This window comes from Ursus arctos, unplaced genomic scaffold (assembly GCF_023065955.2).
Source record: "Ursus arctos isolate Adak ecotype North America unplaced genomic scaffold, UrsArc2.0 scaffold_37, whole genome shotgun sequence".
Lineage (NCBI taxonomy): Eukaryota > Metazoa > Chordata > Mammalia > Carnivora > Ursidae > Ursus > Ursus arctos.
This window is the reverse complement of record NW_026623053.1, coordinates 6523143-6550247: the sequence shown is the minus strand read 5'-3', so window position 1 is coordinate 6550247 and position 27105 is coordinate 6523143. Positions and strand designations below refer to the sequence as shown.

General features: G+C 53.9%; 2 protein-coding genes across 2 annotated transcripts; both read left to right on the top strand.

The window, feature by feature from the left end:
• Positions 1-13: 13 nt before the first annotated feature.
• TGM1 (transglutaminase 1) lies at positions 14-16711 on the top strand. Its single transcript, XM_026486412.4, has 15 exons — positions 14-2405; positions 3118-3444; positions 3593-3781; positions 4765-5013; positions 5393-5511; positions 5618-5725; positions 6163-6337; positions 6698-6836; positions 6968-7071; positions 9575-9663; positions 10169-10322; positions 10430-10711; positions 10849-11009; positions 11358-11494; positions 16290-16711. Exons 2-15 carry the CDS (start codon positions 3120-3122, stop codon positions 16516-16518), a joined length of 2460 nt encoding a protein of 819 aa, XP_026342197.1. The 5' UTR covers positions 14-2405; positions 3118-3119; the 3' UTR covers positions 16519-16711.
• Positions 16712-24042: 7331 nt separating this feature from the next.
• On the top strand, positions 24043-26716 carry TINF2 (TERF1 interacting nuclear factor 2). Its single transcript, XM_026486459.4, is given in 10 exon segments — positions 24043-24539; positions 24684-24788; positions 24911-25012; positions 25094-25201; positions 25287-25383; positions 25544-26006; positions 26096-26163; positions 26268-26359; positions 26487-26586; positions 26589-26716. Coding segments are annotated over 10 exon segments (1362 nt in total). The 5' UTR covers positions 24043-24347; the 3' UTR covers positions 26624-26716.
• The last annotated feature ends 389 nt before the right edge of the window (positions 26717-27105 follow it).

The window sequence follows — 27105 nt, the reverse complement described above, 5'->3', positions numbered from 1 at the left end:
TCAGCTTTGCCTCACGCTGTCATCTGCTCAGTTCTGCTCTTCCTTACCGTCGGGGACCAAAGTCTCAGTACTGGGGCGGAAGCAGCAAAACCTGAGTTCACCTTCTGGTTGGGGCTGGGTTTGGGTTCAGGTTCTGGTTGGGGCTGGGTTTGGGTTCAGGTTCTGGTTGGGGCTGGGCTACAAAGCAGCCGTAAGTCTCCAACTAGAAGGACTCATCAAAGTTTCTCCTATGACGCCTACCCCTTCCAGATGCCCTCTGTGTCCTGGCTCCTTCCCCACAGCCAAGAAGGCTGTTGCCCTGAGGAACCAGGGTGTCCGTGCTCCACCCTGTGTAACAACAGCGTCGGTGCTCATCAGCAGCGTTCCGCGGTTGAAGAGCCCTTGACAGTTCTAGATCTCAGCTAGCCCTCACAGGTGCTCAGGGTCAGGTGGTCAGGTCCATTGTACCGGCCAGGAAGCTGCCGTTAGGGTGCACCCAGGTCTGCTGGGCTCTCGCTGGAGCCACAGCTGTCTCTGCACCTCGGTCGGGGATTCCGGACTCGGGTTCTTGCTTCCGTATTGATACAGAGTGATGGGCAGAGCCTGGCCTCAGCTCCGAGGTACTGAGCTGGATGTCTACTCCCGTGGTGACCCCCCCCACACACACTCCTTGTTCTGACTTTAAACCCCTGAGGCGCCTGAGCCTCCTGGAGGGAGGAGAGGGGAGCGGCTCAGGGGCTAGGGCGCTGAGTCAAGCCTGGCTAGGTGGGGAAAGGGAAACACAAGGGAGAGAGTGTGACAAGGCATTTCCCTGGCTCCCTGGGAATCTTCTGGGGCCTACAAGTGCTCACACACTTCCGGCTGCTCAGGGCCCTGCCCACCCCCACCCCCGCCCCAAGTGCTTCGTGGCAGCTTTCAACAAAGCCCTTTGACTGACCTGCCTGGAATTTTGATTTTTACTTGTGTGTTCCCGTAGAGTGTTAGAGGTGGGCACAGACCCTCTGCCAGGTCTGGGGCTTGGAACCAGGTAGGCAAAGGTCAGTGTGGGTGGGAGGGCTCCCTGCCCCACTCCCCAAGACCCCTCCCTGCCCGATGCATCACCAAACTCGGCCTTTCCTCAAGTTTGCTTCCTTGTGTCTTCCTGCCAACCCCGTTTTCACTGCCTTCTCCCCAGTGGCCCGTGGGCAGAGGTAGGACAACAACAGGATGAAAGGAAGAGACCCCAAGAAAACCTTTTCCCAAAGAACTTTGAGGAGAGCCTCCCCAAAGATGCCGGAGCTGTACTTTGCCTTAGGGTTCTGTCAGTGGCATCCCCGGTGTTCCTCCAGTGTCAGGGTGGAGTTGGGATCCATGCAGGGCAGGTGCCTGGAGCCGGTTGGTCAGGATTTCTGGGAAGAATTCCAGGCTGGGGAATACTGGACTCCAGCTGACTGGCCACCCGTCAGTGAGAGAAGGGGGTACTCTGCCGTCTAGGGAGAGGGCCTCAGTTCCTGCCTGAGCCTCAGAGCAAGGGCCTAAGCCTTCACCAAGCCCCCAGGCTAGGGAAGAAAACAAGAAGTTGCTCCTGCCCTGATCCTGACCCTCACCGCCCCCCCCCCCCCGCCCCAACCCAATCTCAAACCTGTAGAGACACAGGAAGCTGGGGGCAGCTCACTCATGCCAGGGGTTGTGAAGCAGCTGGAGGAAGAAGGAAGGACAGATGGGTGGGGGGGATCAGAGGATCTGGTAGAGCCGGCAGGTCAGGGGGTGGCTGGTGGAGCCAGTCTGAGGGCCTGGCTGCTGATGTCACCAGTCTGCAGCTTAGGATCCCAGGACCTCCCTGGGCAGGACCAAGACCAGGCCCATGGGCCAGTTTCACAAGGGTGAGCCTGGCCTGGGCCACACCAGAGCCTGGCAGCGGGGGGCCTGTGAGAGCAGACGCAGGCCACCTGAGCTTGGGAACAGGGTCCCCTGCATAGGGGCCTGCGTGGAAGGGGCACCCTGCCCCATTGCCCTCAGGGTTTCACACCTAGGAGAGGGGGGCCTCTTCTGCACCAGACTGGCAGGGGTCAGCCTAGAGTGGGGCCCCTCAGTGGGGGCAGTCTCACCAAGGCCTTCCACTTTCACCTCAGCTTTGAGTCCTGACAGACCCCGGCCCCACCCTGTGTCATCTCGTTCCCACAGTTCCTCGAAAGGGGAAAGGGGACGAGGCTGGGTCTCATTCTCTGCCCCTACTTCCAGAGACAGCCCCCAGAGGCTGGGCCTCCGTGGGGGGGGGGGGTTGGAGCAATCAGGCTTCCCTTTCTCGGAAGCTTGGCCCCGCCCTCCCCCCTCATAAACCACATACCCGCCCGCCCCACACCTTGCGCTCGCCCCGTCCCAGCAGTCCGGACCTGTCCCAGCCTGGCTGCCGGACTCAGCGCTGCTGTCACCAACGCCGCTGCCAGGTGAGGCTCTGTTGGGGACTTCGGTGCTGAGCCTGGGGACCCACGTCGGGCCCCAGCAAGGTGGGGCACGGGCCAGCCCGAGCCTGCCAGCCCGGGTCAGGCTGCCCTGATGCAGAGGCTCTGCGCCCCTGAGACCACAGGCTCCCGCACCTGCAGCACCCCACCACTCCCACAGCTCATGTGGGTGTTTGACCCAACGTGGGGAATGCCAAGAACCCCAAGTCCTGCATATCATCTGCCTGTCTTCTGCAAGGAGCTTCTGCTAAGGGATGGGGGCAGGGGATCTCTGCTAAGAATGGGTCCTAGAGGCAGGCAGCTCCTGGACCTCTAAACCTAGTAACTGGCAGGTGGAGGGAGTCCCAGGAATGGTCTGTGTGCTGGCTCCTGAGGCTGTGACAAGTATCCATTCCTTTCTGGGATGGGTTCTTGAGGGCAGGTTTCTCAATGGGGCATCTGGTTTGGTGGATGTCACTGGGGGTAAAAGGGAGACTTCTGTGCAATGTGGGTAGTTTCTCTAGGTGAATCTGAGAGGAGTCTTTGGGGAGGGTCCCTGGTTGGGTCTGGGGGAGTCTCTGGGGCAAGATCAGATCATCTCAGTCAGCTGAATGGGCTGAGTTCTCCAGATGCAGGGCTGGTGTGTGTGCTGGCTGGGCTGTGCTAAGTACAGGAGGTCTGAGTGGGTGATCGGAGCCTCCCTGCCTCTTCCCCACAGGCATGACGGACGGTCCTCGTTCAGACGTGGGCCGCTGGGGCGGGAACCCTTGGCAGCCCCCCACCACACCTTCTCCAGAGCCAGAGCCAGAGCCGGACACACGGTCCCGTCGAGGAGGCCGCTCCTTCTGGGCTCGCTGCTGTGCCTGCTGCTCCTGCCGAAATGGGACAGATGGTGACTGGGGATCTGAGCCCCATGGAGACGGAGGCTCCAGGGGTCGAGGGTCCAGGTCTGGAAGTCGAAGACCGGACTCGCGGGGCTCAGATTCCCGCCGGCCTGGCTCCCGGACCGGCGGTGTGAACGCAGCTGGAGACGGCACCGTCCGAGGTGAGGCCCTCCGGTCCACCTGATCTGCGAGCTCAAAGGCCTTAATGGGGCCTGAGACTCATCCTGATGTCCCTGGGGGCCTGGGAGGCTAACGATGGGGGCCTGGGCTTCCCAGAGGGCTCCGCTGACCCAGAACAATGGCTTGCAGAGGGCATGCTGGTGGTGACCGGTGTGGATCTGCTGAGTGCACGGTCAGACCAGAATCGCCGAGAGCACCACACAGATGAGTTTGAATACGATGAGCTGATTATACGCCGTGGACAGCCTTTCCACATGGTCCTCCACTTCTCTCGGCCCTATGAGTCCTCTGATCATGTCGCCCTGGAGCTGGTTATCGGTCAGTGAGGCCTGCAGTGGCAGGGCGAAAGCCACCGAGTTGGGGGGTGGGGGTGCTGGCTAGCAGAGCCTCCCAGCTCTGCTATTAGTGTCAGAGGGACATCTTTAAGCCCCTCTCTCACCCCCGTCCTCACCACTGCCACATAAGGCGGGTGCACGCACAGGAGTGTGTTTCAGGGAGGGTCTAGGTGTCCCAGTTTCCTAAGCTTACTCTCTCCTCCAGGACCATCTGTCTCAAAATACTTTCTCTTCGGTGCTTGCTTCAGCTTCTTCATCGTGGTGGCCTCTCTGTGCCTTTCTTTCTGGGTCTGTTGTCCTTCGCCAGGGTGTGGCTGGCTCTCTCTCTCTTCTCTCTGTCCAACTCTATCTCTCTGTTTCTCCGTCCCCGTGGCCCAGGGCAGGTGCCTCCCTCACCGCGTTGCTTGGTGGCCGTGGACTGCCCAGGCTGGTGATTATGCTGCTGCCGGGGGCGGGCAACTCCTCATACCCTTTGATTAGAGCCTAGCCTTGCCCACCCCAGCCTCTAATTTCCCGGGTACCCCCACCACTGCCACCAGGGATGCTCTAGGCTCTGGAAGCTGCAGCCCCACGGAGTAGGCAGGGTTAGCCTTCAGGATCTGGGCTGCCCTTTCACATGGGTTCGGGGTATCTGGACCCAGCCAGGGCATCTCTGCTCCTCCAGCCCAGGCACTGGGACAGTCAGGCAGGCAGAGGGTGATGGTGGCCTTGTCTCTTCCACCCAGCTCTGAGTTCAGTGTCAAGGGAACAGGTTTGGGATGTTGGACTGGGGCTGTGCCCTGGCATGCGGGCAAGCATCGGGTGGGGACAGAGCTGCTCTCAGAGACTGTCACAGACTAAGGTGATGGCCCAACTCAGGACACACACACACTGGCTCATACACATTCTGGGTGGGGCTGGAAGAAGTCCAAGGCTCCATCTCCCCTCAGAGGCCTCACTAGCTAATTGCTGCTTCCCCTGCTTCAGGAAACAACCCCGAGGTGGGGAAGGGCACCCACGTGATCATCCCAGTGGGCAAGGGGGGCAGTGGAGGCTGGAAAGCCCAGGTGACCAAGGCCAGCGGGCAGAATCTGAACCTCCGGGTCCACACGTCCCCCAACGCCATCATCGGCAAGTTTCAGTTCACCGTCCGCACACGCTCCGAGGCTGGCGAGTTCCAGTTGCCCTTTGACCCCCACAACGAGATCTACATCCTCTTCAATCCTTGGTGCCCAGGTGAGCCTGCTGGAGTCAGGAGCAGTGTGTGGACAGGAAGGAGGGCCGGTCAGAGCTTCCCTTCCTAGAATCCTAGGCTAGGTGCCGAGGTGCCTGGCCCTAGGAGAAGCCAGCCTGCTATTGTCCAGGTGAGGCAACCTAAGGTGACAGCCCAAGGTCACGCAGCCTTTCCTCAGCTGGTGAAGGGCCCTGGTTACAGCCACCTTCCTTCCACCATCTCTGTCATGCTCCCTCCATCCTTCCCGGGACATGTGCTGTCAGGTTGGCGGTGTCCCCACTCCTCCTCTGTGGACAGTAGTCCTGCAGAATTGGCCCAGGGGCAGGTGGGGCCCAAGGAGGGGGCTAGAGGGGACCAGGCATGTGTGTTTTGGGGACACAGAGGACATCGTGTACGTGGACCATGAGGATTGGCGACAGGAGTACGTGCTCAATGAGTCTGGGAGAATTTACTACGGGACTGAAGCCCAGATTGGCGAGCGGACCTGGAACTATGGGCAGGTACGGCTGGCCGGGGCCATGTGCGCTTGGGGGAGCAAGAGACAGGTGGCGTGGGATGAGGGAGTGGGTGCTGGCCTAGGGGTCACCTCTCCCTCCCTCCCTCCAGTTTGATCATGGGGTGCTCGATGCCTGCCTATACATCCTGGACCGGCGGGGCATGCCATATGGAGGCCGTGGGGACCCTGTCAGTGTCTCCCGGGTCATCTCTGCCATGGTGAGCACCCTTCTGTCTCTCAGTGCTATTATGTGTCTGCCTCCTGCCTTCCCTGTCCCCTGCTCCTGCCCTTTCTGATTTCTCCAGGAACTCAGCCCTATCCTGCCCTTGCAAAGGGTATTGTGGGAGGGGTCTCACTCCCTCTCTTTCCTCCTGGCCTGGCCCCACCCCACCCTTCCTGGCTTCAGTCCCAGCTCTCGTGGAATGTAGGGCCAAACCCAAAGCTTGGCACACCCAGCATTCACATTACTGTGTCAGATGGGGGGGGGGAGGAATGACGACTGGTGTTTTGGGGAGGGGTGGGCAGGTCTCAGGCTGCTGGCTAGATCCTGAGACATTTAGGGGTAAGGGGTGGGGGCCGGGGCAGGGCTGGGGACCACATGGGAGGTCCTGGGCCTCTCCCTCCACTCCACCCCACACCATCCTGTCCTGGGCAGGTGAACTCCTTGGACGACAACGGGGTCCTGATCGGAAACTGGTCCGGTGATTACTCTCGAGGCACCAACCCTTCCGCGTGGGTGGGCAGCGTGGAGATCCTACTCAGCTACCTGCGCACTGGCTACTCCGTCCCCTACGGCCAGTGCTGGGTCTTCGCCGGCGTGACCACCACCGGTAGTGGCGGGATTGGGGCGGCAGCCGCCTGGGCTCTACAAGAAAGAGGGAAGGAAACCAGAGCCCCACCCAGCGGTGGCTCTGGTGCAGGGACAGGTGGGGGGTGGATGGTAGGCTGGCCTTAATTATCATTAATTAGTGTTAACTACCTAGGGAGGCCTAGGGGAGAGGAGGGAGAAGGGCCAGGCAGGGACAAGGTCAGGCCAGTGGCCTGGCTTCCTCTGACCCCCAGCGCTCCCTGGCCCCAAGGCCTCCTGACCCCTGACCAAGCCTGGCAACCCCAGTGGCCCTTGTCCCTCTCACTTGCTCACCACCCCGTTGCTGTCCGGGCCCTGAGCCCTAACCCTGACTCCTCCACAGTGCTGCGTTGCCTGGGCCTGGCTACCCGCACTGTCACCAACTTCAACTCAGCACACGACACAGACACATCCCTCACCATGGACATCTACTTTGATGAGAATATGAAGCCCCTGGAGCACCTGAACCATGATTCTGTTTGGTGAGGCTGGGGCTAGGCCTGGGCTGCCCATCCTGGCCGAGGGATGGTGACCGAGACCTGGACATCCAGGGGACATCGGGGAGACCCTGAGCAGGCTGCTCAGACCCAGCCCTCCCTCCGTGTCCATCCAGGAACTTCCACGTGTGGAACGACTGCTGGATGAAGAGGCCAGATCTGCCCTCGGGGTTCGATGGGTGGCAGGTGGTGGACGCCACGCCCCAGGAGACCAGCAGTGGTGAGGCAGGGCCCTGCCTGGCTCCTGTGTCCCCCCCCCCCGCCTTGGCCCCATCCCCATCTCCCAACCTGGGTAACAAACCCTGACTGTCAGGGCCGGTCCGGGCCATAGAGCCAGGCCCTTTAGCCCCCATGTTTCTTTAAACGGGCTTACCAACAGAATCACTGCCCGGCCTTTAGTCGATTGTCGCCTTTCTGCGTAACTACCTGTTTGCCTAGATTTTCTTTGTTTATGATTTATTATGATTTATATATTCAGATGGCTCAAAAATCAAAAGATTCTTGTCAAGAGAGTTCAGTGAGCGGTTTCCCTCCCTAGCACACCCACTCTTCTCATTTGCTTTTTTACTCACACGTCATGGAGATAATTAATTGAAGGGCCCTTTTATTTATATATATATATATATATATATATATATATATATTTAAAGTTAAAAAGGTCATTATAATAAGTAGTACATGCCTGGAAGTGGGGGAAATAGAGAATTGAATAACACAAAATAGTAAAAGGTCTCTGTTCTCCCTCAGGACATTTTTGTTTTGTTTTGAGTCAATGTCTAGGTCCTACCCCAGACCTGGCACGTCAGACATCCCAGGGATAGATTGATGCTAAGAATCTATGTTTTTGAAAGTTTGAAAGTTCCCCTGGTGATGCTGAAGATCAGCTGGGTTGGAGACCACCGGAAGCCCTTGTGGGACACATGGCAATGATGGCCCAGGGAGGTGGAGTGACTTTCTCTAGGGCACAGAGCAGTAGGTCAGCAGCAGAACCTCTCCCGTCCCTGGCTCCCTCCCTTCACACATTCTCACTTTCACCAAGCTCCCCTCTTGTCTGTTCCATTGCTCATTTTGAGTTGTATATATGGTACAGAATAAAACCAGGGTTCAGATAGGTTCGCAGAAGAAAATAGCCCCCCTAACCCACCCCTCAGAGACCATCGCTGATGTCATCACCTACTAATTGTCTTTTCCCCAGCATACACGTTTCTGCCAAAACTGCACCGGCGGTACACTCTGTTCTCAAACAGCCCTCCCTTCCCACCTTAACATTCCGGCACCGGGCAGCGGGCCTGCCCCTCCTGCTGCCTTCTTCCCCAGCTCTCCCTTCCCCACCCCAGGTCAGATGGCGCTTGTCTAGCCTACATTCCTCCTCTCTGGCCAGACCCCTCCCTCTCAATCATCTCTACCAACGGTGCTCCCTGGCTGGTGCAGCCCAGTGATGCCCGCCATGCAGAAACAGCCTGGCCCGGGACCCTGGGAGAGTGGAGTTCCTGTCCCCACTCTGGGAAGTGGTGGGGTGTGTGGCCTGCAGGGGTTCCGAGCCAGACCCAGGCTTGAGTCCAGCTTGATCACTTCTCAGATATGTCATCTTGGGCAAGTTGCTTGTGCCTTCGCGCTTTGGTGCTGTCTGTAATATGGGGATAGTATATACCAGGTAGAGTTGTTGGGGGAATTAAAGGAGATCATCATACGTTAGAGAGATTAGTAGCTTGCCTGGAACATAGCAGCTACTTACTGAATATCTGCTCCTTCCGTTCTCTGATCTGATTGTCTTGTCAGACCCTGACATCTGTTTGGCCTCCCTGGGCCTGTTTCCCCATCTGTAAAAGGAAACCATAGTGCTGGTGTTTTCCAAGAGTCTTTCCTTTGCCTTTTTCTTTTCTTTTCTTTTCTTTTTTCTTTTTTTTTCTTTTTTTTCTTTTCCTTCCTTCTCTTTCTTTCTTTCTTTCTTTCTTTCTTTCTTTCAATATTTTATTTATTTGACAGAGAAAGGAGAAAGCACAAGCAGGGGGAGCGGCAGAGGGAGAGGGAGAAACAGACTCCCTGCTGAGCAGGGAACCCGACATGGGGCTCGATTCCAGGACACTGAGATCATGACCTGAGCTGAAGGCAGACGCTTAACCGACTGAGCCGCCCAGGCACCCTTCTAAGTTTCTTTTCTGTTGGATGGCCCTCACTTCCTATTTTGTGTCCTCTCTTGCCAAGCGTCTTCCTTGTCAGCCCATCTGCTCCCAGAAAACTCCCCTGAGCATACTGAGAACAGACTCTATTTCCCACCAGCTCCCCTCCCACCTCCCCACAGAGAGGATGCACTGCAGGCTATAGGCAGGCAATAGAGCTAAGAGTTTATTCTGGATCTTTCTGGAAGGGTGGCTCTTTTCCCAGCCAGCAAGCAGAGCCACCGTGGGCTCTGGGTTTGTCTTGATGAAGGATGGGGGTCCTGAACTCTGGGGGTCACAGACACTGACATCCAGCTTCGGCCAGTGGAGGAAGGATGTGCCGATGCTTTGGTTATCAAGGCAGGCTTGTCCCACATTTGCACCCGCCCTGGTTGACTGAGGCCAAATGGAACCAAGCTCTTCTTTGTATTCCTTCCCTTGGTTGCACCAGGTGGCAGCTGACCCTGAGGCAGTGGGTGCTGGGCCTGGATGGGTGGGCCTTTCCCCAGGATCAGAGGTCCCCTCAGCCTCCTTTGATCTTTCACCTCTGTCCTGCTGCCCTAGGCATCTTCTGCTGTGGCCCCTGCTCCGTGGAGTCCATCAAGAACGGCCTGGTCTACATGAAGTACGATACGCCCTTCATTTTTGCCGAGGTGAGGGCTGTGCTCCAGGTGCCTTCTCGGGCAGTCTGGTGGGACCAGAGCACTGGCATCAGGCCTGGGTTCTCTGGTCCTGACTCCACCGCTGACTGACTAGCTGTGCGACCTTGGGCAAGTCATTTGTTCTAGAGTCTGGGTTTCCTCAACTGTAAAAGGGTGATAATAATGGCTGCCGTGCTTCCTGTACTCAGGATCAAAAGAAATAATGGGTATGAAACTGCTTTATAAGTCGTAAAGTCAGTGAATGAGCATAGGGGATTACTGTTATTAATGCCAAAATGTACTGCAAGGAGCCTCCCAGCTTCTTCTCTGCTCTCTGGCTTCATCTGGCTCAGCTTGGAAAGTCTCCCAGTTGGGCTGTGCCAGGAAGTTCCTGACCTTCGGATCCAGCCCTCCCTGCAGCTGGGGCTCAGGGGAAGGCAGCTGGGGGTGTGGCCCGCCCTCAGACCCCCAGGCTTGCTCATTCCTGGCTCACACGCCCCCCGCACACCCCCAACAGGTCAACAGTGACAAAGTTTACTGGCAACGACAGGATGATGGCAGCTTCAAGATCGTGTATGTGGAGGAAAAGGCCATTGGCACGCTCATCATCACAAAGGCCGTTGGATCCAACATGCGGGATGATGTCACCCACATCTATAAACACCCAGAAGGTACCATTCCTCCAGCATGGTCCGCTCTGGCCACACCTGGGGTTCCCACTGAGCACTTGCCCACTCCAGCCGTAGCTGTAACCTCACGCCTGCCCCTCGACCCCCAGGCTCAGAAGCAGAGCGGAAGGCGGTGGAGACAGCAGCCGCACATGGCAGCAAGCCCAACGTGTACGCCAGCCGCGACTCGGCAGAGGACGTGGCCGTGCAGGTGGAGGCCCAGGACGCGGTGATGGGGCAGGACCTGGAGGTCTGCGTGGTGCTGAGCAATCGTGGCGGCAGCCCCCGCACCGTGAAGCTGCACCTGTACCTCTCGGTCACCTTCTACACCGGGGTCACGGGGCCTGTCTTCAAGGAGAGCAAGAAGGAAGTGGTGCTGGCGCCAGGGGCCAGTAAGTGCTCCTTCCCCAGCCCTGCCCCACGGATGGCCAGGCACCCCGCAGCTGTGGGCCTGGAGACACCCCCCCCCCCCACCGGAGGCCGTGTCTGGGTAAGCAGGCCCAGGTGACACCTTGCCTCTCCTCGCCAGCGGACCGTGTGTCCATGCCTGTGGCTTACAAGGAATACCGGCCCCAGCTCGTAGACCAGGGGTCCATGCTGCTCAACGTGTCGGGCCACGTCAAGGAGAGCGGGCAGGTGCTGGCCAAGCAGCATACCTTCCGTCTGCGCACCCCAGACCTGTCCCTCACAGTGAGTGCGGCTTGCTGGGCAGGAGGGAGGCGCAGGGGCCGAGGGAAGTCGGAGGGGAAGGGGCGAGGGCACTAAGCTGGGAGAGGGCTGACCTGGCGAGCAGTTCCAGGAGGAAGTTGGAGACTGACTTTGGTCTCTTGTGCCTCAGTTTCCTCATCTGTAAAATCAGATCTTCTATGCCCGATTGGAGTTTCTTCTCTGGCTTTTGCAGAGCCCCATTTCTTTCAAGGGTGGAAATGTGGGGCTTGGGGAGATTTTGATGCAGAAGGAGTTTTCCCTCTGGTGGAGTGTATGGTTCTGCTGTATCTGGGTGGGGTCTCTGATGTGGAGGTGGGCTGCTTCTTCTAGTTATTGGGGGCCGCCGTGGTTGGCCAGGAGTGCGAAGTACAGATTGTCTTCAAGAATCCCCTGCCTGTCACCCTCACCAACGTCGTCTTCCGGCTGGAGGGCTCCGGGCTGCAGAGACCCAAGATCCTCAATGTGGGGTGAGTCTGGCCTCTCCCCTGCCGCTGCTCTTTTCTGCCTCCCAGACTGCCCTGGGTCCCACACTGCTTCCTGTCTTGGTCGGGACAGTAGTCAGCCAGGACCCAATCCAGCAGCCTGGAGCCAGCCCGCCATGCCTCCTGACTCAGTTCAGGGCCAGCAGCATTTAAGAAGACCTGCCATGTGCCTAGTCCCGGGCTGGTCCTTCCCCGCCGTCTCCCTAGGGAGCCAAAACTTAACTTGGGAATCATTAGCAGCTCATCACTAACGCATGCCCAGCGCTCAGGAACTGACCGGGCACTTCAGGCTCATTATCTCATTCGCAGACCACAAAAATCCTTTAAGGTACATTCGAGATCATCATATGATTAAAAGCAAAGCTTTGGGATCCTAAGATTTAGGTTCAAGTCCCAGCTCCAACACTCACTGGCTGCATGCCCTGGAGCGGTGACTTATCTCCTTTAAGCCTGTTTTCTCACCTGGGAAGTGGGGATGACAACCGTCCCGCTCCGAGGGTGGTTCAGAGAGCTAGGTGAGATATGCATAAAGCATTTAGTGTTGGCCTGGGCCCAATGCAAGCCACTGTTGGTCGTCTTATCTTGATTGTGGCCACCGTCACCCCCACTGTACGATAGGGAAGCTGGCAGCCATGCCATAAGGGGCAGGCTGGGCTCTTCCCACCATGGCGCACCTGACATGCCAGCTCTCAAGCCTCTTGCTTCCTTTGTGTCATGAGGGCCAAGCCACAGTTCCCAAGGCGAAGACCCTGTGCCTCAGGCCCTCCACCAGCGCCCCTGGGCCTCACCCTGGGCCAGGCGAGGCTCTGTACCCAGTGAGGGGACACCGAGTGCCTGTGTCCCTAGGCCTCCGCTGTCTTCTCTGACATAGATGCTCACACGCTGCTGAGTCCTTCCCCGGAATAGCACAGAGGGAAAGCAGAGAAGGCCAGAGGCTGACCTTTAAGATCAGACTTCTGGGGACAGGGGCAGGTGTTTTCCTCTTTTGACAAAGAGTGCCTGAGGGAAAGGGGTGGCCCCGTGGAGGAACTCGGTGGGGGATGCAGGGGGTCCCTGCCCGCCCTGCCACTCCTTTCCCTGACACGCAGCAGGCTCTGCCGGGTGGTGGCCGCCGCTTTTGCCAACAGGCCAAAGCTGAATGGTTGCTGTCCCGATCTTTGCCCCAGCCTTGACCTTGGGTGATGTGATATGCCACAAAGGAGTGCATTTTCCCGTTTCACCCCACATGGGTCTCTGTCACCTCAGAGAGTGCAGCTTAGGGCTCCCAGGTTGCTCACCCTATAGTCATCTCTCACTTGCAGGTGATGGAGAGAGTTTCCCCTGTTCCGGGGGATCCCCAGAGCTGGACTCCCCTCGGTATCTCCGTCAGACCTTGTATTTTTGTCCCTGCCTACAAGTAAAGAGGGGAACCCCTGTGCTGAGCATGGGGAGAGCCAGCCCCTCTCTTGAGCTGTGGGGCTTGTATGAGTCTCCCCCTACCCCTGCCTTCAAAGGCCCCAGTCTTGCCTCCAGTAAACGAGAGGGTTGGATGCTAATTTCTCAGGTCCGGTCCTCCTTGAACATTCTGTGGCTGCTCACTACTTCAGGCCCAGTCTGGGGTCTACAGAACAATTGAGAACTCCGAGGGGGAAGTCCCTGGGCTGGTGGTTCAGATATATTAGATTCCAAGACGGGTGTTACTTTGCTGTCATTAGCACATCAAAGGCTGTGGGATAGAAACCCCATTAAGCCTAAGGTGTGCCACCCAGCGGGGTGACTGGCCACTTACTAAACATTCCAAACTTACTCCTCCAGATGCTGTCGTCACCACCAAACCAGTCACCAGGGGAGGCTGGAAGTCTGTTCCAAACCCTTCTGGGGAATTTCCCCCACAGCCTGAATCATAGTCTCTAGAATGTCCTTAGGGTGGCCTTCCGGGGCAGATTTGACTTTGGAGAAACAGCCTGAGGCCATTTAGAGCTAAGACTAATTAAGAAGGCAGATGAACAAATGGGTGGGGATGCCCTTTTCCATCAGAAGCGAAGCTTGGCTGTCAAGGAGGAATGGGGTGTCTGTGGGGGTCAGGGGACAAGGAGGGGGACAGGGAGAGACTGGGTGCTCTTGATGTGCCTGTGGTTTTCAGTGGCTCTGAAGAAAAATCTGAGAGGAGTTTTTAAAAATGTTTCAAGCCTTGGCAACATGGTTGAACAAGTACGTAATTGCAGGACGGTGCTCATTTGAATGTCTGATTTCTGGTGTCCTTGTCGGAGAGTTGGTTTCATTACCTGCGCTCAGTTTCAGGCACATTGCAGCTGTAGCAGCTGATGTGCTCCACTTGAACCCGCAGAGGTGGGTATGGCAAGGTCACGGCTGACACTAAGGCCAGGGCTGGGAGAGATCTTGATGTCGCTAGCTGGAAGCGGAAAGGCAGCTTCTCTTGGAAATAATGGAGCCCGACTTTGGAGCCCGACTCTTGTGCAGACACCTCAGTCCTCCAAGGGAATGAGCCAACACCCCAACTTCGAAGATGAGCTCTCCTTGGGACAAGACATTTAGCTTGGAGCCTGCTTATTTGTATACCTTTATACAAATAAAGGTATGTTCTGAGATAGTACAGTTCAGTTTTAGTATGAGTTAAGTAGAGGGTTTTTTTTTTTAAATATTCCATTTATTTATTTGACAGAGAGAGCACAAGCAGGGAGAGTGGAAGAGGGAGAAGCAGGCTTCCTGCTGAACAGAGAGCCCTAAACGGGGCTCCATCCCGGGACCCTGAGATCATGACCTGAGCGGAAGGCAGACGCTTAACAGACTGAGCCACGCAGGCGCCCCTAGAGTTTTGAAGGCTGGTCTGAGCCTAAACAACTTGAAGCTCGTGTCTGTGGAAAAGTGGCACAAGTTAAAAATGCAAATTTGTAGCCAGCCACAGTATGGCCTACCTGTTAAGTTATAGACTTCATGTTTAGTTATATGTTATGATAAGAAGTCTAGAAATTAGGTCTATAACTTAACAGGTAGACCGTAAATATCTCCCCACCTTCCACTTTTTCCCTCCTTCATGGAGCTTAGGGGCACCTACAAGCCCATCTGATCCCACCCCCTCATTTTGCATTCACTCCCATTTTACAGACCAGAAAGTGAGAATCAGAGTTTAGTAGCTTATCTTAAACCACAGAGCTAACAGTGGTAGAAGAAAGAGTACAAAGTGGTCCAGGGAAGCCCTTTGGAAGCAGGCTCCAAGCTAAATGTCTTGTCCCAAGGAGAGCTCATCTTCGAAGTTGGGGTGTTGGCTCATTCCCTTGGAGGACTGAGGTGTCTGCACAAGAGTCGGGCTCCAAAGTTGGGCTCCATCCCCAGGGCAGGCTTGGGTTGACTAGGGGGCCAGAGGCCAGGGTTCAGGCAGAGGCAGGAAAGGACAGATGCTAAGAGGCAGGAGCAGGTGGGATGGAAATGCAGTCATGGTCAGTGTGTAAAGCACACTTGTGGGCTGCTGCGGGAGCGCGGAGCAGGACAAGGCTCATTTCCCTGAGGGCAGGAGGTGCTCAAGGGAGCCCTCACTGAGGGGGTGGTGTGAGCGGGGCCTGGAGCCAGCCCAGGAGCAGAGCATGAAAGCAGTGAGTTCAGGGAGGGGAAGGAGCTGCCTGTCTGGGCTGGTGGGCAGGAGGAATGGTGGGGGATGATGAGGCCGTGCAGGCAGGGCTGAGTCAGAGGGAGCCTGTGTGTCGGGTTAGGGAGCTGTAGTCCCATCCCATAAGCACCGAGGAAGCCCAGCCCTTGAAGGGTTCAGCTCACCTCCGAGTGACTAGAGACTGGAGTGGAAAAATAAGATAGGACCTAGGAGGCAAGGAGGGCCAGTTAGAAGGCTGGTGAAATTGTGACTCCCAGAGGGATGGTCTGGGACTAAATTTCCAGATATCCATGAAGAAGGGAGAAAATGAAGACGCTAGTATGTGTGTGCACACGCACACATGTATGTATGTCACACATCTGCACACCCGAATTGTCACCTTAAAGATGCCAGTTGTCTGTTCTTGAGAAGAACTTTGGTTTTTCTGTGAGATAGCATCCTTCCAATGTTTGGGGTATTTAAAATACTCCTTCCTGTTTGGAAAGATGATCATTGCACAGGATAATTTTCTTCCACTGTCTTTCTTGGCAAAACAAATTATTTGGCAATACTGTGTTGAGCCCCACAGTCTCTCTCTCTCTCTCTCTCTTTTTAAGATTTTATTTATTAGAGAGAGAGAGAGAGAGCAAGAGAGCACAAGCAGGGGGAGGGGCAGAGGGAGAGGGAGAAGCAGACCCCCCACTGAACAGAAAGCCTCACTTGGGGCTGGATCCCGGGACCCTGGGATCATGACCTCAGCCAAAGGCAGACGCTTAACTGACTGAGCCACGCAGGTGCCCCCAAAGTCTTGTTTTGAAGTTTCCTCAGTCCTGGAAACCCCAGATGGGATGGGTGTGGATGGTGTGGTTAAGGCAGGAGCACTGGTGATGGAGAGTGGAGGAGACAAGGCAGCAGTCTCTGTCCAGGTGTTTGTGGGAGCAGGGAGGGATGAGTCCCGGAACCACTGGAAGATTCCCAGCTCAGGTAGCTGGGAGGGTGGCCACTGACCTGGCTATGCAGAGGCAAAGGCCAGGAGACCTTGGGGCTCAGGCTTTGTCCTGGCCGTGGGTGTGGGGGGTTCCAGCTGAGCCCAGAAATGTCTGAAGGGCCCCACTTCCTGCTCCTTCCTTCTTGGCTGCCCTGTCAGTCCTTTCTCCTGACTCCACCCAAGCCCCACGACCCTGTCTCTGCCCACAGGGACATTGGCGGCAACGAGACAGTGACACTGCACCAGAAGTTCGTGCCTGTGAGACCAGGCCCCCGCCAGCTCATCGCCAGCTTGGACAGCCCACAGCTCTCCCAAGTGCACGGTGTCATCCAGGTGGACGTGGCTCCAGCCCCTGGGGGCGGGGGCTTCTTCTCAGATGCTGGAGGCGACAGTGGCTCAGGGGAGACCATCCCTATGGCATCTCGAGGTGGGGCTTAGCCCCTGGCCGGGAGCGATGGGACTGGAGTCAGATGAGCAAGGACATTGCCTCAAGTCAGGGACCCACTGCAGAGCTGCTCCCCAGAGGCTCAGGTGGGGAGGCCAGGGCATCTGGGGAGGGAGCCAATCTTCACTTGCACAGGGCAGCACAGATGCTAATAAACTGTTTTTTAATGAACTGTTTTTAATGAAACCGTTCTATTTGTCAATTCATGCCAGGCCAAGGAGTGTGGACTCACCATCTGTCCCAGGGATGCATGTGGCATTTCTGGCACCCCTGGTTCTGAGCAGGTGGCTGGCAGGTCAGCGATGGTGCCAGCTCAGCAGCTCTTGAGATAGGGCTCTTGAGTGTTTTGACCAGTGTCCCCCCCACCCCCACCCCGGGGTGCGTCTACTGACCAAAACCCTTTGGAAGCCCCCTGGAGTGAGGTTCGACTGCCTCCTTCCACGGCGCCTACAGTGGGAGAGAAGGATCTAAACTGCCTTTTGTAGAAACGCGTTTGAGGTAGAAGTAGGTTGGAGTTCTCTCGGAGCAGAAAAACCACTTTCCAATATTTATTTTCAAATGTCCTCGTCTAAGAATTTTTACAAAAGTAATACTTACTCAATGCTGAGAATTGAGAGAATACAGAAGATTGTAAAGAAGGAAACAAGAAGCCTCAACCACCACCAGGTACAGAAAATAGCTGTTAACGTCATGTTTCATATGTTTTTTCCCACCCCCACCCCCACCCCTCCATGTAACTGGCGTGAGCATTTCCCCATAGCATTAAATATTCTCCCAAAACATCATGTTTACGCTGGACAGTAGTCTTGGCTTCCAGGCCATCCTCCTGGTCCTCCTGCGGCCCCCATGCAGCCTCAGGGTGTTGGAGTGACTCAGGCCCCCACCCAGGCGCTCCCCCAGCCAGGCGCTCCCCCAGCCAGCCGCACTCTGCTTTAGTGAGCCCTGCCAGTCTCATGGTTGTAAGGACTATTGCGCCCCCAAATTATTTCTGTTTTCCTTGGACTTCAAGCTTGCTTATCTCCTGCTTTCTCAGCATGTCTACTGGATATCTCATAGGCGCCCCACATGGTATGTGTCCAAGATGGAACTCCAGACCTCCTGCAGCCAGTCCTCCCGCGGCCGACCCTCTATCAGCGAACGGCAACTCCATCTCTCCAAGTTTCACGGGCCCCAAAGCTTGGAGTCATTCTTGGCTTCTTTCCTTCTCTCACATCCCACATCCAGTCTGTCAGCGAATCTTGATGGTCTGTCTCCCATACAGAGCCGTCCCCATCTGACTGCACTGAGTCACCACCTCTTCCTTTCCCAGGCGCCACAGCTGCCTTCAGCTCTCATCTGGATTGTTCCCAGCCTCCTGATCATTTCCCCCACTTCCGCTCTTGCCCTTCCAGATATCTGTTCTGCACACAGCAGCCAGAACAGCCGGCAAATCTAATCCAGTCAGTTCTCTGCTCAAAACCTTCTATGGGTCTGGCTCCTGCTTTTCCTTCTGCAGACCAGCCCCTCCCTGTTATTCAGGTCTCAGCTCACCGGCCACCTCCTCAGGGAGCTCTTCCCTGACTCTCCTTCTGATTTGTTTTCCTGCCCCCTGGTCTCTTTAGCCTATCATCCTATTTTATTTCATGACCTGCCTAGCACTCATTGTTTGACATTGGGATGTTTTTCTGCTTATTAAATTCTGTCTCTTTTCTCTGAAATGTGAATTCTGGAAGAACTGACACCTTCTGTCTTGTTCACATCCCGGTCCCAGGAGCCAGAACAGGGCCTACCACCGAATGGTGCAAGAGATGTTTTCTCCTTACAATTTAAAGGCAACGGTTTGCAAGATGTGACTTTTAATTGTTCCTTGAGTTTATGGAGCAAACTCTAGTGGTTTCCCTACGTTTTTATTAATTTTATTTTATTTTTAAATTTTTCCCATTTCTAATAACAAATGAACAAATTTGGTTCCCTAGAATGACATAACTTATTTGATTAATCCCTTCTGCCTGAAAATTTAAGTCTTAGTAATATTCTGCTCTTACATGCATAAATATCCTTGTACAAGCACATATATCTTTGTGCTTGTTTTTTTATTTCCCTGAAAACCCCCCTAGAATGAGAATTATTGGGGAAAAGGGATTGAGCATATTTAAGGTGATTGATACATTTTGTTAATTAGTTTCTAGAAAGATGGAGCAGCAACAAAACAGTATCTTTTTTTTTTTTTAATTGAACACCTGGGAGAAAATGTGAGAGCTTAAGATTTCTAACAACTTTGTAACTTGCTTCACATTTGTTCATCTTACCCTGGTCCCCTGTATTTATTAGAGCTCGAAAATGCTTGAAATCCTCGAAAAGAAAAACAGAAACACAAAGAGCAGGAAGGCAATGCTGTTCTCCAAACAGCTGGAGGGAAGAAACAAATATATACCGAGCTCCCACTACGGGTTAAGCCCCAGCTGGGGGCTCGATAGGGGCATCTCCATTAATTCTGCAGAGGTGGGCATTAGAATCCCTGGTGTCACAGCTGCTGTGCTCTGGCCTCAGGCCTCTAGTTCCTCTCTACTAGAATGTAGGCCTGGGAGGACAGAGACCCCCTCTCTCTCACTTAGGGCTGTCACAGTCGGTGACATGCAGCAGGTGCTCGGTAAGTATCAGTTGAATGGAGGATGAACTAAGTTGGATTGTGACGGCGAGTCTGGGAGCCGGGGGAAGGGGGAGCACTGGAGGATTGTGTTTGGGAGCATTTGCGGGAAGAAGGCATGATGGATGACTAGACCAGCTCTAGGAAAGAGAGAGAAATGGGCACCTGGGGAGCTGAGTAAGAACCATCAGTGCAGACTCCTTCAGAAAACTATACCAGGGAAACCAATTTCATGCCTGTTTATATTTATTCATATGGTTATTTCCTTGACATCATCCTTTATATTACTGAGTGTTTTTTTTTAAAGATTTGATTGATTAATTAATTAATTTTGTGGGGGGAATGGCAGGGAGGAAGAGGGACAAGCAGAATCCATGCTGAGCCCGAAGCTAGATGCAGGGCTCCATCCCACGCCCCTGAGATCATGACCTGAGCCGAAATCAAGAGTCAAACACATGCTTGGGACACCTGGGTGGCTCAATAGGTTAAGCATCTGCCTTTGATTCAGGTCATGATCCCAGGGTCCTGGGATGGAGCCCCCTGTTGGGCTCCCTGCTCAGCAGAGTCTGCTTCTCCTTCTGCCTCTGCTGTTTCCCCCACTTGTGTTCTCCCTCTCCCTCTCTCTCTCTTATAAATAAAAAAATCTTAAAAAAAAAAAGTCAAACACTCAACCAACTGAGCCACCCAGGCAGCGTCCCCCTTTTTTTTAAATAAAAACAAGGCATTCTTAGTCTTGGTTTTAGGAAATCCTCTAGAGTTGCCCTCTTAGTTGGTGACCTGAACTGAGGAAGCAGTCATTGGCTGAGAGTCTTGGTGACCTGTTTTGTTTCTCCTGGGACACCTGGTATACAAAGTTGATCACTAGAGAGGAGGTGAACTCTTTGCATCAGTAGCCCAGGGTTTCCTAAGTGTAAAGAACCAGTATTCTCTTTAATACCCTCTGCCCCAAGATTTAAAATTGGGAACATTAGTGTGGACTGTGGTAGCTTCAACTGAGGCCTAGCAGCAAGGAAAGGGACCATCCTAGGCTTGGAGAACCATCCTAGGCTTGAGGGTCCCTGAACCCCAGCTGAGTAGGTTTGATTTGGCAAAGCCTGTGGCTAATGCTAGAAGCTCCTGCAGCCCTTTGGCCCAGGGAGCAAAGTCTGGACCTGGGTGTCGAAGCCTGAGAGCTCAGGTACCAACCTCTGTGGCTGATTTTCTTTTTTAAAAGATATCCTTTATTTATTTGTCAGGGAGAGAGAGTGCACAAGTAGGGGAAGCAGCAGGCAGAGCAGGCAGAGGGAGAAGCAGGCTCCCCACTGAGCAGAGAGCCCGACTCAGGGCTCAATCCCAGCCCAGGACGCTGGGATCATGACCTGAGCCAAAGACAGACACTTAACCGACTGAGCCACCCAGGCGTCCCTCTGTGGCTGATTTTCTAAAGGGACATTGAGTGGGTGGAAGAAGTATGACAGACCCTGTGGAGAGCAGAGCTCTCCCCAAATAAGCATGGAAGCTGGAAGGCTGGCCTTTTTGGATGGAGTGCTTGGAAAATTCTGGAAGAAGTAAAAACATCAAAAGGAAGATTTTATTTTCCTGATAATAAGTCAGATGGAGTTAATTACAAATATAAGAACAAAATTTTACAAAATGTGACTTATGTTTCCCAGATTTATGGATAAGACTACAGTGGTTGAACTTTATTTTAAATAAAGTCAATTTTTAAAATCATGGCTACCTTCAGCTGTTCTAAGCTTCTCCCTGGAAAGGGGATTTTTGTCCACAGGTGAACCAGAATTTTACAGGACACTCTGACTGGCAGGATCCAGCCATGGCAGTGGCCAGTGGACTCATTCCTTCACCCACTTATAACAAATATGGCACCCAATGATGTGTGCCAAGCAATGGACTAAGTGCTGGAGCACAGGACAACCCTAGTTCTCACCCTGTGGAGCTTGCAGTCGGAGAAAGAAACAGAACAACCGCATGAACAAAAGTAGAGTAAATAGCTCTGAAGTTTACAGTAAAGGCATTGACCTGGCCTGATGGTGATGGTTAGGAAAGCTTTCCCTAAATAGGTGACCCTGGAGGATATCTAGGCAGAGAGGGAACAGAGATCACTGCAGACAAAAGGCATAACCTGTGCAAAGATCCTGTGGTAGAAGGGAGTTTGGAAGAGTAAACAAGACAAAGAAAGATGATGTGGCTAAGGCAGAGAGAGCAAAAGGCAGAGTGGAGGAGATGGAGTTGAGGGGCATAGGGCCACCCATGCCTTGTGGGACCTCATAGGCCAGATTAGATTTTTGTCTGCCCTAGAGCAGTGGGAAGCCTTTGAAAGCTTTCAGCAATTGGAGGTGACATGCCCAGACTGTGTTTTGAACAAATGACTCTGCCCGCAGTATCAAGAATAGATTGGAGTAGGGTTGGAGTGGAGGCAGACACAGATTGGAAGGCCATTGTAGTAATTTATGCTGGAGATGGTGGTTTGGGCCAGAGTGGCGGTGCTGGAGACAGAAGTGGAAAGCTTGGAGGAATATCTAGGAGATCAAGTTCACAGGACTTGGAGAGGGATGGTTGTGGCTGGGTGGAGGGTGGAGAGGAGCAGTAATAGGCGAACCCCCAGGTTTCAGGTTCGTGGAGCAGCACCGATTGGGTGCCATCCACAGGGATGGGGGTCCTTCACCAGAGAGAGGAAACTGCAGGGGAAGGTGATGCTCGGAAACACAGAGTCAATACCCTTTGTATAGTTCTATTCTACGTGGAAATTTTCCTTTGGGTGACTTGGAGGATTTGGTTTGGGTTTGACTGAAACTGTTCCCTTACCCCAGTGTTCTTCAAGAATAGTTTCTAGACACATTAGAATCAACTGAGATATTAATAATACAGATTTCTGGGCACCAGCATAGACCTCACAAACCAGAATCTCCGGAGCAGAGGCCAAGAAGTGTGTGTTTTAACAAGTTCACTAAGGAGTGGACTCCTGTGCACAGTAAGGATTGAGGACAACCATCTTCTATTTTTCTTCTCAGCTGTATTTTTCCCATGTTCTCCCTGACAACACCCTTCTTGTGCCAGCAGTGGCCATGAGACTACATGGCCGAAGTTCTGAGCTCTGACCACTTGTCTTCTTGAACCTTTGAATTTAAGAAGGCTTGCAAGATAAGGGGCTCCTAAGGCAGTAAAAAGAAGACTAAAGAAGGGGCTGGTTGTGTTAGCTGTAAACACATGAACAAGGTGCTGTGTGTACAAGAAAGGAACCAGCTCTTCTTCAAGAGGCTCCCGCCCAGTGGGGGTGACAGACATGTAGGCATTGAAAATACAACACATATGTAGTACTTACTATGAACCAGGCACTGTTCCAAGTGCTGTATAGTTACTAATTTATTTAATCCTTGTAACAACCTTACATGATAGGTTCTGCAACAGTGGTGGTGATAAAAAGATGTACTGAGGACCCCAAGAAGAGAACTCTGATGGGCGTCATGGAGGTGGTTATCAGATGAACGACAAAAGGTGAGAGTCAAGTCCAAGAGGCAAGGAGGACAGAGGAATCATGCAAGACACAGACATGTAAGACAACACAGTATATTTGGAAAATGAAACCTGTTTGCTGAGGTCTGGCATCTAGGTGCATACGTGCAAAGAAGCAAGGAAAATGATGAAGAGAAGCCTGGCCAGATTAAAAATCCTTTTGCCTTATTTCAGAGTTTGGCCTTTCTTTTGAAAGTAAGAGAGAGCTTTCAGTTAGGAATGATATGATCAATTTTGCATTTCACAAGATTTGTGATGAAAGCAATGTAGTAAAGAAATTAGAAAGGTGGGGAGGGTGAGAGAGAGGATCACCTGAAATAGGATAGAGGCAGTGAGAATGAAAATGGGGTGGGTTGGAAGGTTCCACAGGAAGTAGAACTGATTAGACTTGGTGACAAGTAGATGTGGAGAGGAGGGAGGACTGAGTTAAGGGCTGTGGTCTGGGTTTCTCACTCACAGGTGAGGAGAGGCACCCTGCACAGAAATACAGAGCCCAGGATGAAGAGAAGAATTTAAAAGCGGAGAGAACTTCCAGTTCTCAGTCCAGCACTCCCTGTGGATCACCTGAGATGACTCATCTTGGGTAAGTCAAGGAAGGGTCCTGGGGGCACTACCTCTAGGAAGGGAGATGGTCCGAAACAAGGGTAGTTCCACTACATCCCTGTAAGGTTGTCAGGGAAGGTGATTCATTCAACCGGCATTTAAAGAATATACACTGTATTTGGTGATGAAAATAAGGAGAGACTCCAGGAAGGGTGACAAGCAGACAAGTAAGTCGATCACATCAGGGGACTGGCTGGAGTAAGCACACAACAGAAATCCGGAAAGCGAAACTTACTTTTTATTTATTTTAAAACTACAAGATTAAAAAAAAAAAGATGTCAAACACAGAAAAGCACAAAAAATTACCTACAGTCTCATCATCCTGAGAAAACCAAGTTAACCACCGATGTATAGGTTCAAACTCTGTATTTATTTTTTAAAGGCGGGCGCCCTCTACTGTTCTGTAAAAGGGACGGTTGAATTCTTACTGGAAGTCGGCGTGCCGCCGGGCAACGCTCTGCAAGCGCTGCTACGAGGCTACGATTTAAGGAATCGTACATCAGTGGCGCAGACGATGGGGGAAGGGAAGGGCATGATCCTCGCTTTCCGGACAACTCATTCCAGCCTTAGAGAAGTACGCGACTTTGTAGGCTCCGCGAAGAAAGGCAGGGGCCACGAGATCCTGGAGCGGCAGTCCCCGCCGCCCAAGGCCTACCGGGAGGAGACAGCTGGGGCGGGAGACGCGCCAGATCTCTGGGGGCGTGGCCTTATGACGCGACGTAACGTCTCCCTGCCTGGTAGCCCATTGGCTCTCCATTACCGCCCTTTTCCGGGGCAGGGAAACTGGCCACAGAGCCGGAAGCGGGGTAGCCCTCGGGCTTGAGGGGGCGGCGGCGTAGAAAACAGAGAACCTGGTGCCATTGAAGCTGACCAGCTTCTCCGTTAAGGTGCCAGCCCGAGTTGAAGACCGCCAGGATTCCGGTGGCCTATGGAAGGGATCGCATCTCTCGGTATCCGGCGCGGACCGAAATAGCGCAGCCACCGAGAGCCGCCGGAAGCTTCGCCCCTAGGAGGAGTCGAGAAGCCTCGCGGTGGAGGAAGGAACCCAAAGGGCCTGCCCCCGGGGCGGAGCCCGCGGCCATGGCCACGCCCCCGGCAGCCGGTCCCGCGGCTCTGCGCTTCGCCGCCGCCGCCAGCTGGCGAGTCGTGCGGGACCGCTGCGTGGAGCATTTTCCGCGAGTATTAGAGTTTCTGCGATCACTGCGCGCTGCTGCCCCTGGTTTAGTTCGCTACCGCCACCACGAACGCCTGTGTATGGGCCTAAAGGCCAAGGTACTGGAGCCAGTAGGAGCTGGAAGACGGGGAAGGGGAGGGATGCGAGGGGACCTGCCGAGGGCCGACCGCCTGGGGTTGGGACTCCTTGGAAAAGGGCAGCTTGCCCCGAAATGGAGATTCTGAGTTTAGTACCCTTCACAGGTAGTGGTGGAGTTGATCCTGCAGGATCGGCCGTGGGCCCAGGTTCTGAATGCTCTGCATCACCATTTCCCAGAGTCTGGACCTATAGTGCGGGACCCCAAAGCTGTGAGTAATCCGTGGAACAGGCCCTACACCCCAGTTAACACTGGGGGCCACAAAGTTGATTCTCCTTCCGGCCACTGGATGCTGGTGACCCTAAATTGTCTGCTTTTCCTTACCCTCAACAGACAAAGCAGGATCTGAGGAAGATCTTGGAGGCACAGGAGACCTTCTGCCAACAGGTGAAACAACTAGCCGAGGCCCCAGTGGACTTGGCTTCCAGGCTGCAGGTGAGACTGGCTGGTTTGGAAGCTAGTATGTGGCTAAAATTCCCCTAGTCCTCTTCTGACCTGCTTTTCTCCTCACTGCAGGAACTTGAACGAGAGTATGGGGAACCCTTTCTGGCTGCCATGGAAAAGCTGTTTTTTGAATACTTGTGTCAGCTAGAAAAGGCCCTGCCTGCGCTACAGATAGAGCAGGTCGTGTTGGGACAAAATCAGGGCAGAGTGGGGGATGGTTGTGTCAAGGACTGTGGGCTTCATGCCTCTCTCCCTCTGCCCACAGCTTCAGGATATGCTGAGCTGGATGCAGCCTGGAGTTTCTGTCACTTCTTCTTTTGTCTTGAGCCAGTACAGTGTGGACATGGGGTGGCCACTTCCAGGTACGAGGACCATCTGGGAGAACTAGAACTTGGGGGTGGATTGTTTGGCCTGAGACCTTTCGAGATAGGCTGTTGGAAGGGTTTACGTGGACCTGAGCCATAAGAAACCAGACTGAGTTGTGTTTCTGTCTGTTCTGAGCAGCTTCGTTTTCTTTTTCAGAGTGCTCCGTTACCGACTCAGCGAGCACGACAGAGCCCGCGGAGCAGAACACTCCTCAGCAGCCAGAACTAGCACTTCACGATCCTTTGCCAAAAGCCAGGCCTGGCCCCTGCCTTCCTCAGGAACCAGCCTCAAGGAAGCACCCAGAACCTACAGCCGGCCACCACTTCAATCTGGCCCCTCTAGGCCGGCGAAGAATCCAGTCCCGATGGGCACCCACTAAGGGAGGCCATAAGGAGCGCCCCACAGTCATGCTGTTCCCCTTTAGGAACCTGGGGTCACCAACCCAAGTCATATCTGAGCCTGAGAATATGGAAGAACACGGGACAGACATGGCAGATCCAGTGGGTGCTGCGGGCACGAGGGTAGCTTCCACTGGCAAGTTGAAGAGTCCATCCCAGGTGCTGAGGGGAAGGGCTCCAAAGGAGAACCCAGTTGACGTGTTTGCTTTGGAGCAAGAAGAGTGAGTGGAACAGTTGCTTCTCCCTACCAGCGGCACATTCTTTGCCTGCTTTCCCCTCACCTTATCTTATTTGCTTGCTCCCAATGCAGGAATTGCTCGGTTTGCCCCATGGACCCCTTGAGACTGTCATTATCCCCTCCTAAGGCCAGGAAGCCATGTAAGTATCCTGAGTTAGACTGGGTCAGACAGCCTCCTCTCCCGGGGACTCTTGAGGGCCTGTTCCCCTAGAAGGGTACTTTGACTCTGGTTTCCTTCCTGCAGTGTGTCCTCCATCTCTGTGCAGCTCTGTCATTACCATAGGGGACTTGGTTTTGGACTCTGATGAAGAAGAAAATGGCCAGAAGGAAGAAAGGGTGAGTAGGAAGAAACAGAAAGCTGGGGAAGGGGCTGAGCAGAGTAAGAGAAACCCACATGCCCCAAAATAATGGAGGGCTCAGGGAATGAGATGATGATAGCATCTCCCTGCTCCCTTCTCTACAGGAGTCTCTGGAAAAGTATCAGAAGACAAAGTTTGACACCTTGATCCCCACCTTCTATGAATTCCTCCCCACTTCTGGCCCCAGTGCTGTGTCTGTCCCTTCCATGACCGTAGAGACAGGTCTAGACCCTTAGGATAGTGCTGGAATTCCCTCTGCTCTCTGCCTGTCTCCTTTCTCAGCTCTACACACAGTTTAGTGGGAATAAAGCGGAAGCCCAGGCTTGGATAACCTGACTGCCTTGCTAAAATTACTTTGTAATCCTTAGTTAATTAAAATTTGGATTTGTTAAAACACTGTCTTGGTGTGAGGGAGGGGAATTAGGCTTCTGTCAAGTCAGTGTACGTCACTCCTTAGAACTGGCTTCACCAGGGCTGGAGAAATCCCTTTGCCTCTTTACCTCCCCTGGAAAATGCTGTTCATATGTGCCGAGAAGGGTTGATAACCTGGAAGGGAAATTTCCCTTTGCTATGCTAAAAACATCTATGTCTCCTGGTACCAGAATGTACTTTGTAAACTCCCATGGCGTCAGGTTACCTGGGGGTGGCGGCACTGGAATGGAGATACTTTGTGGAAAAAGTACTTCCTGTCCTTGACTCTACTGAGTCAACTCCACTTCCACT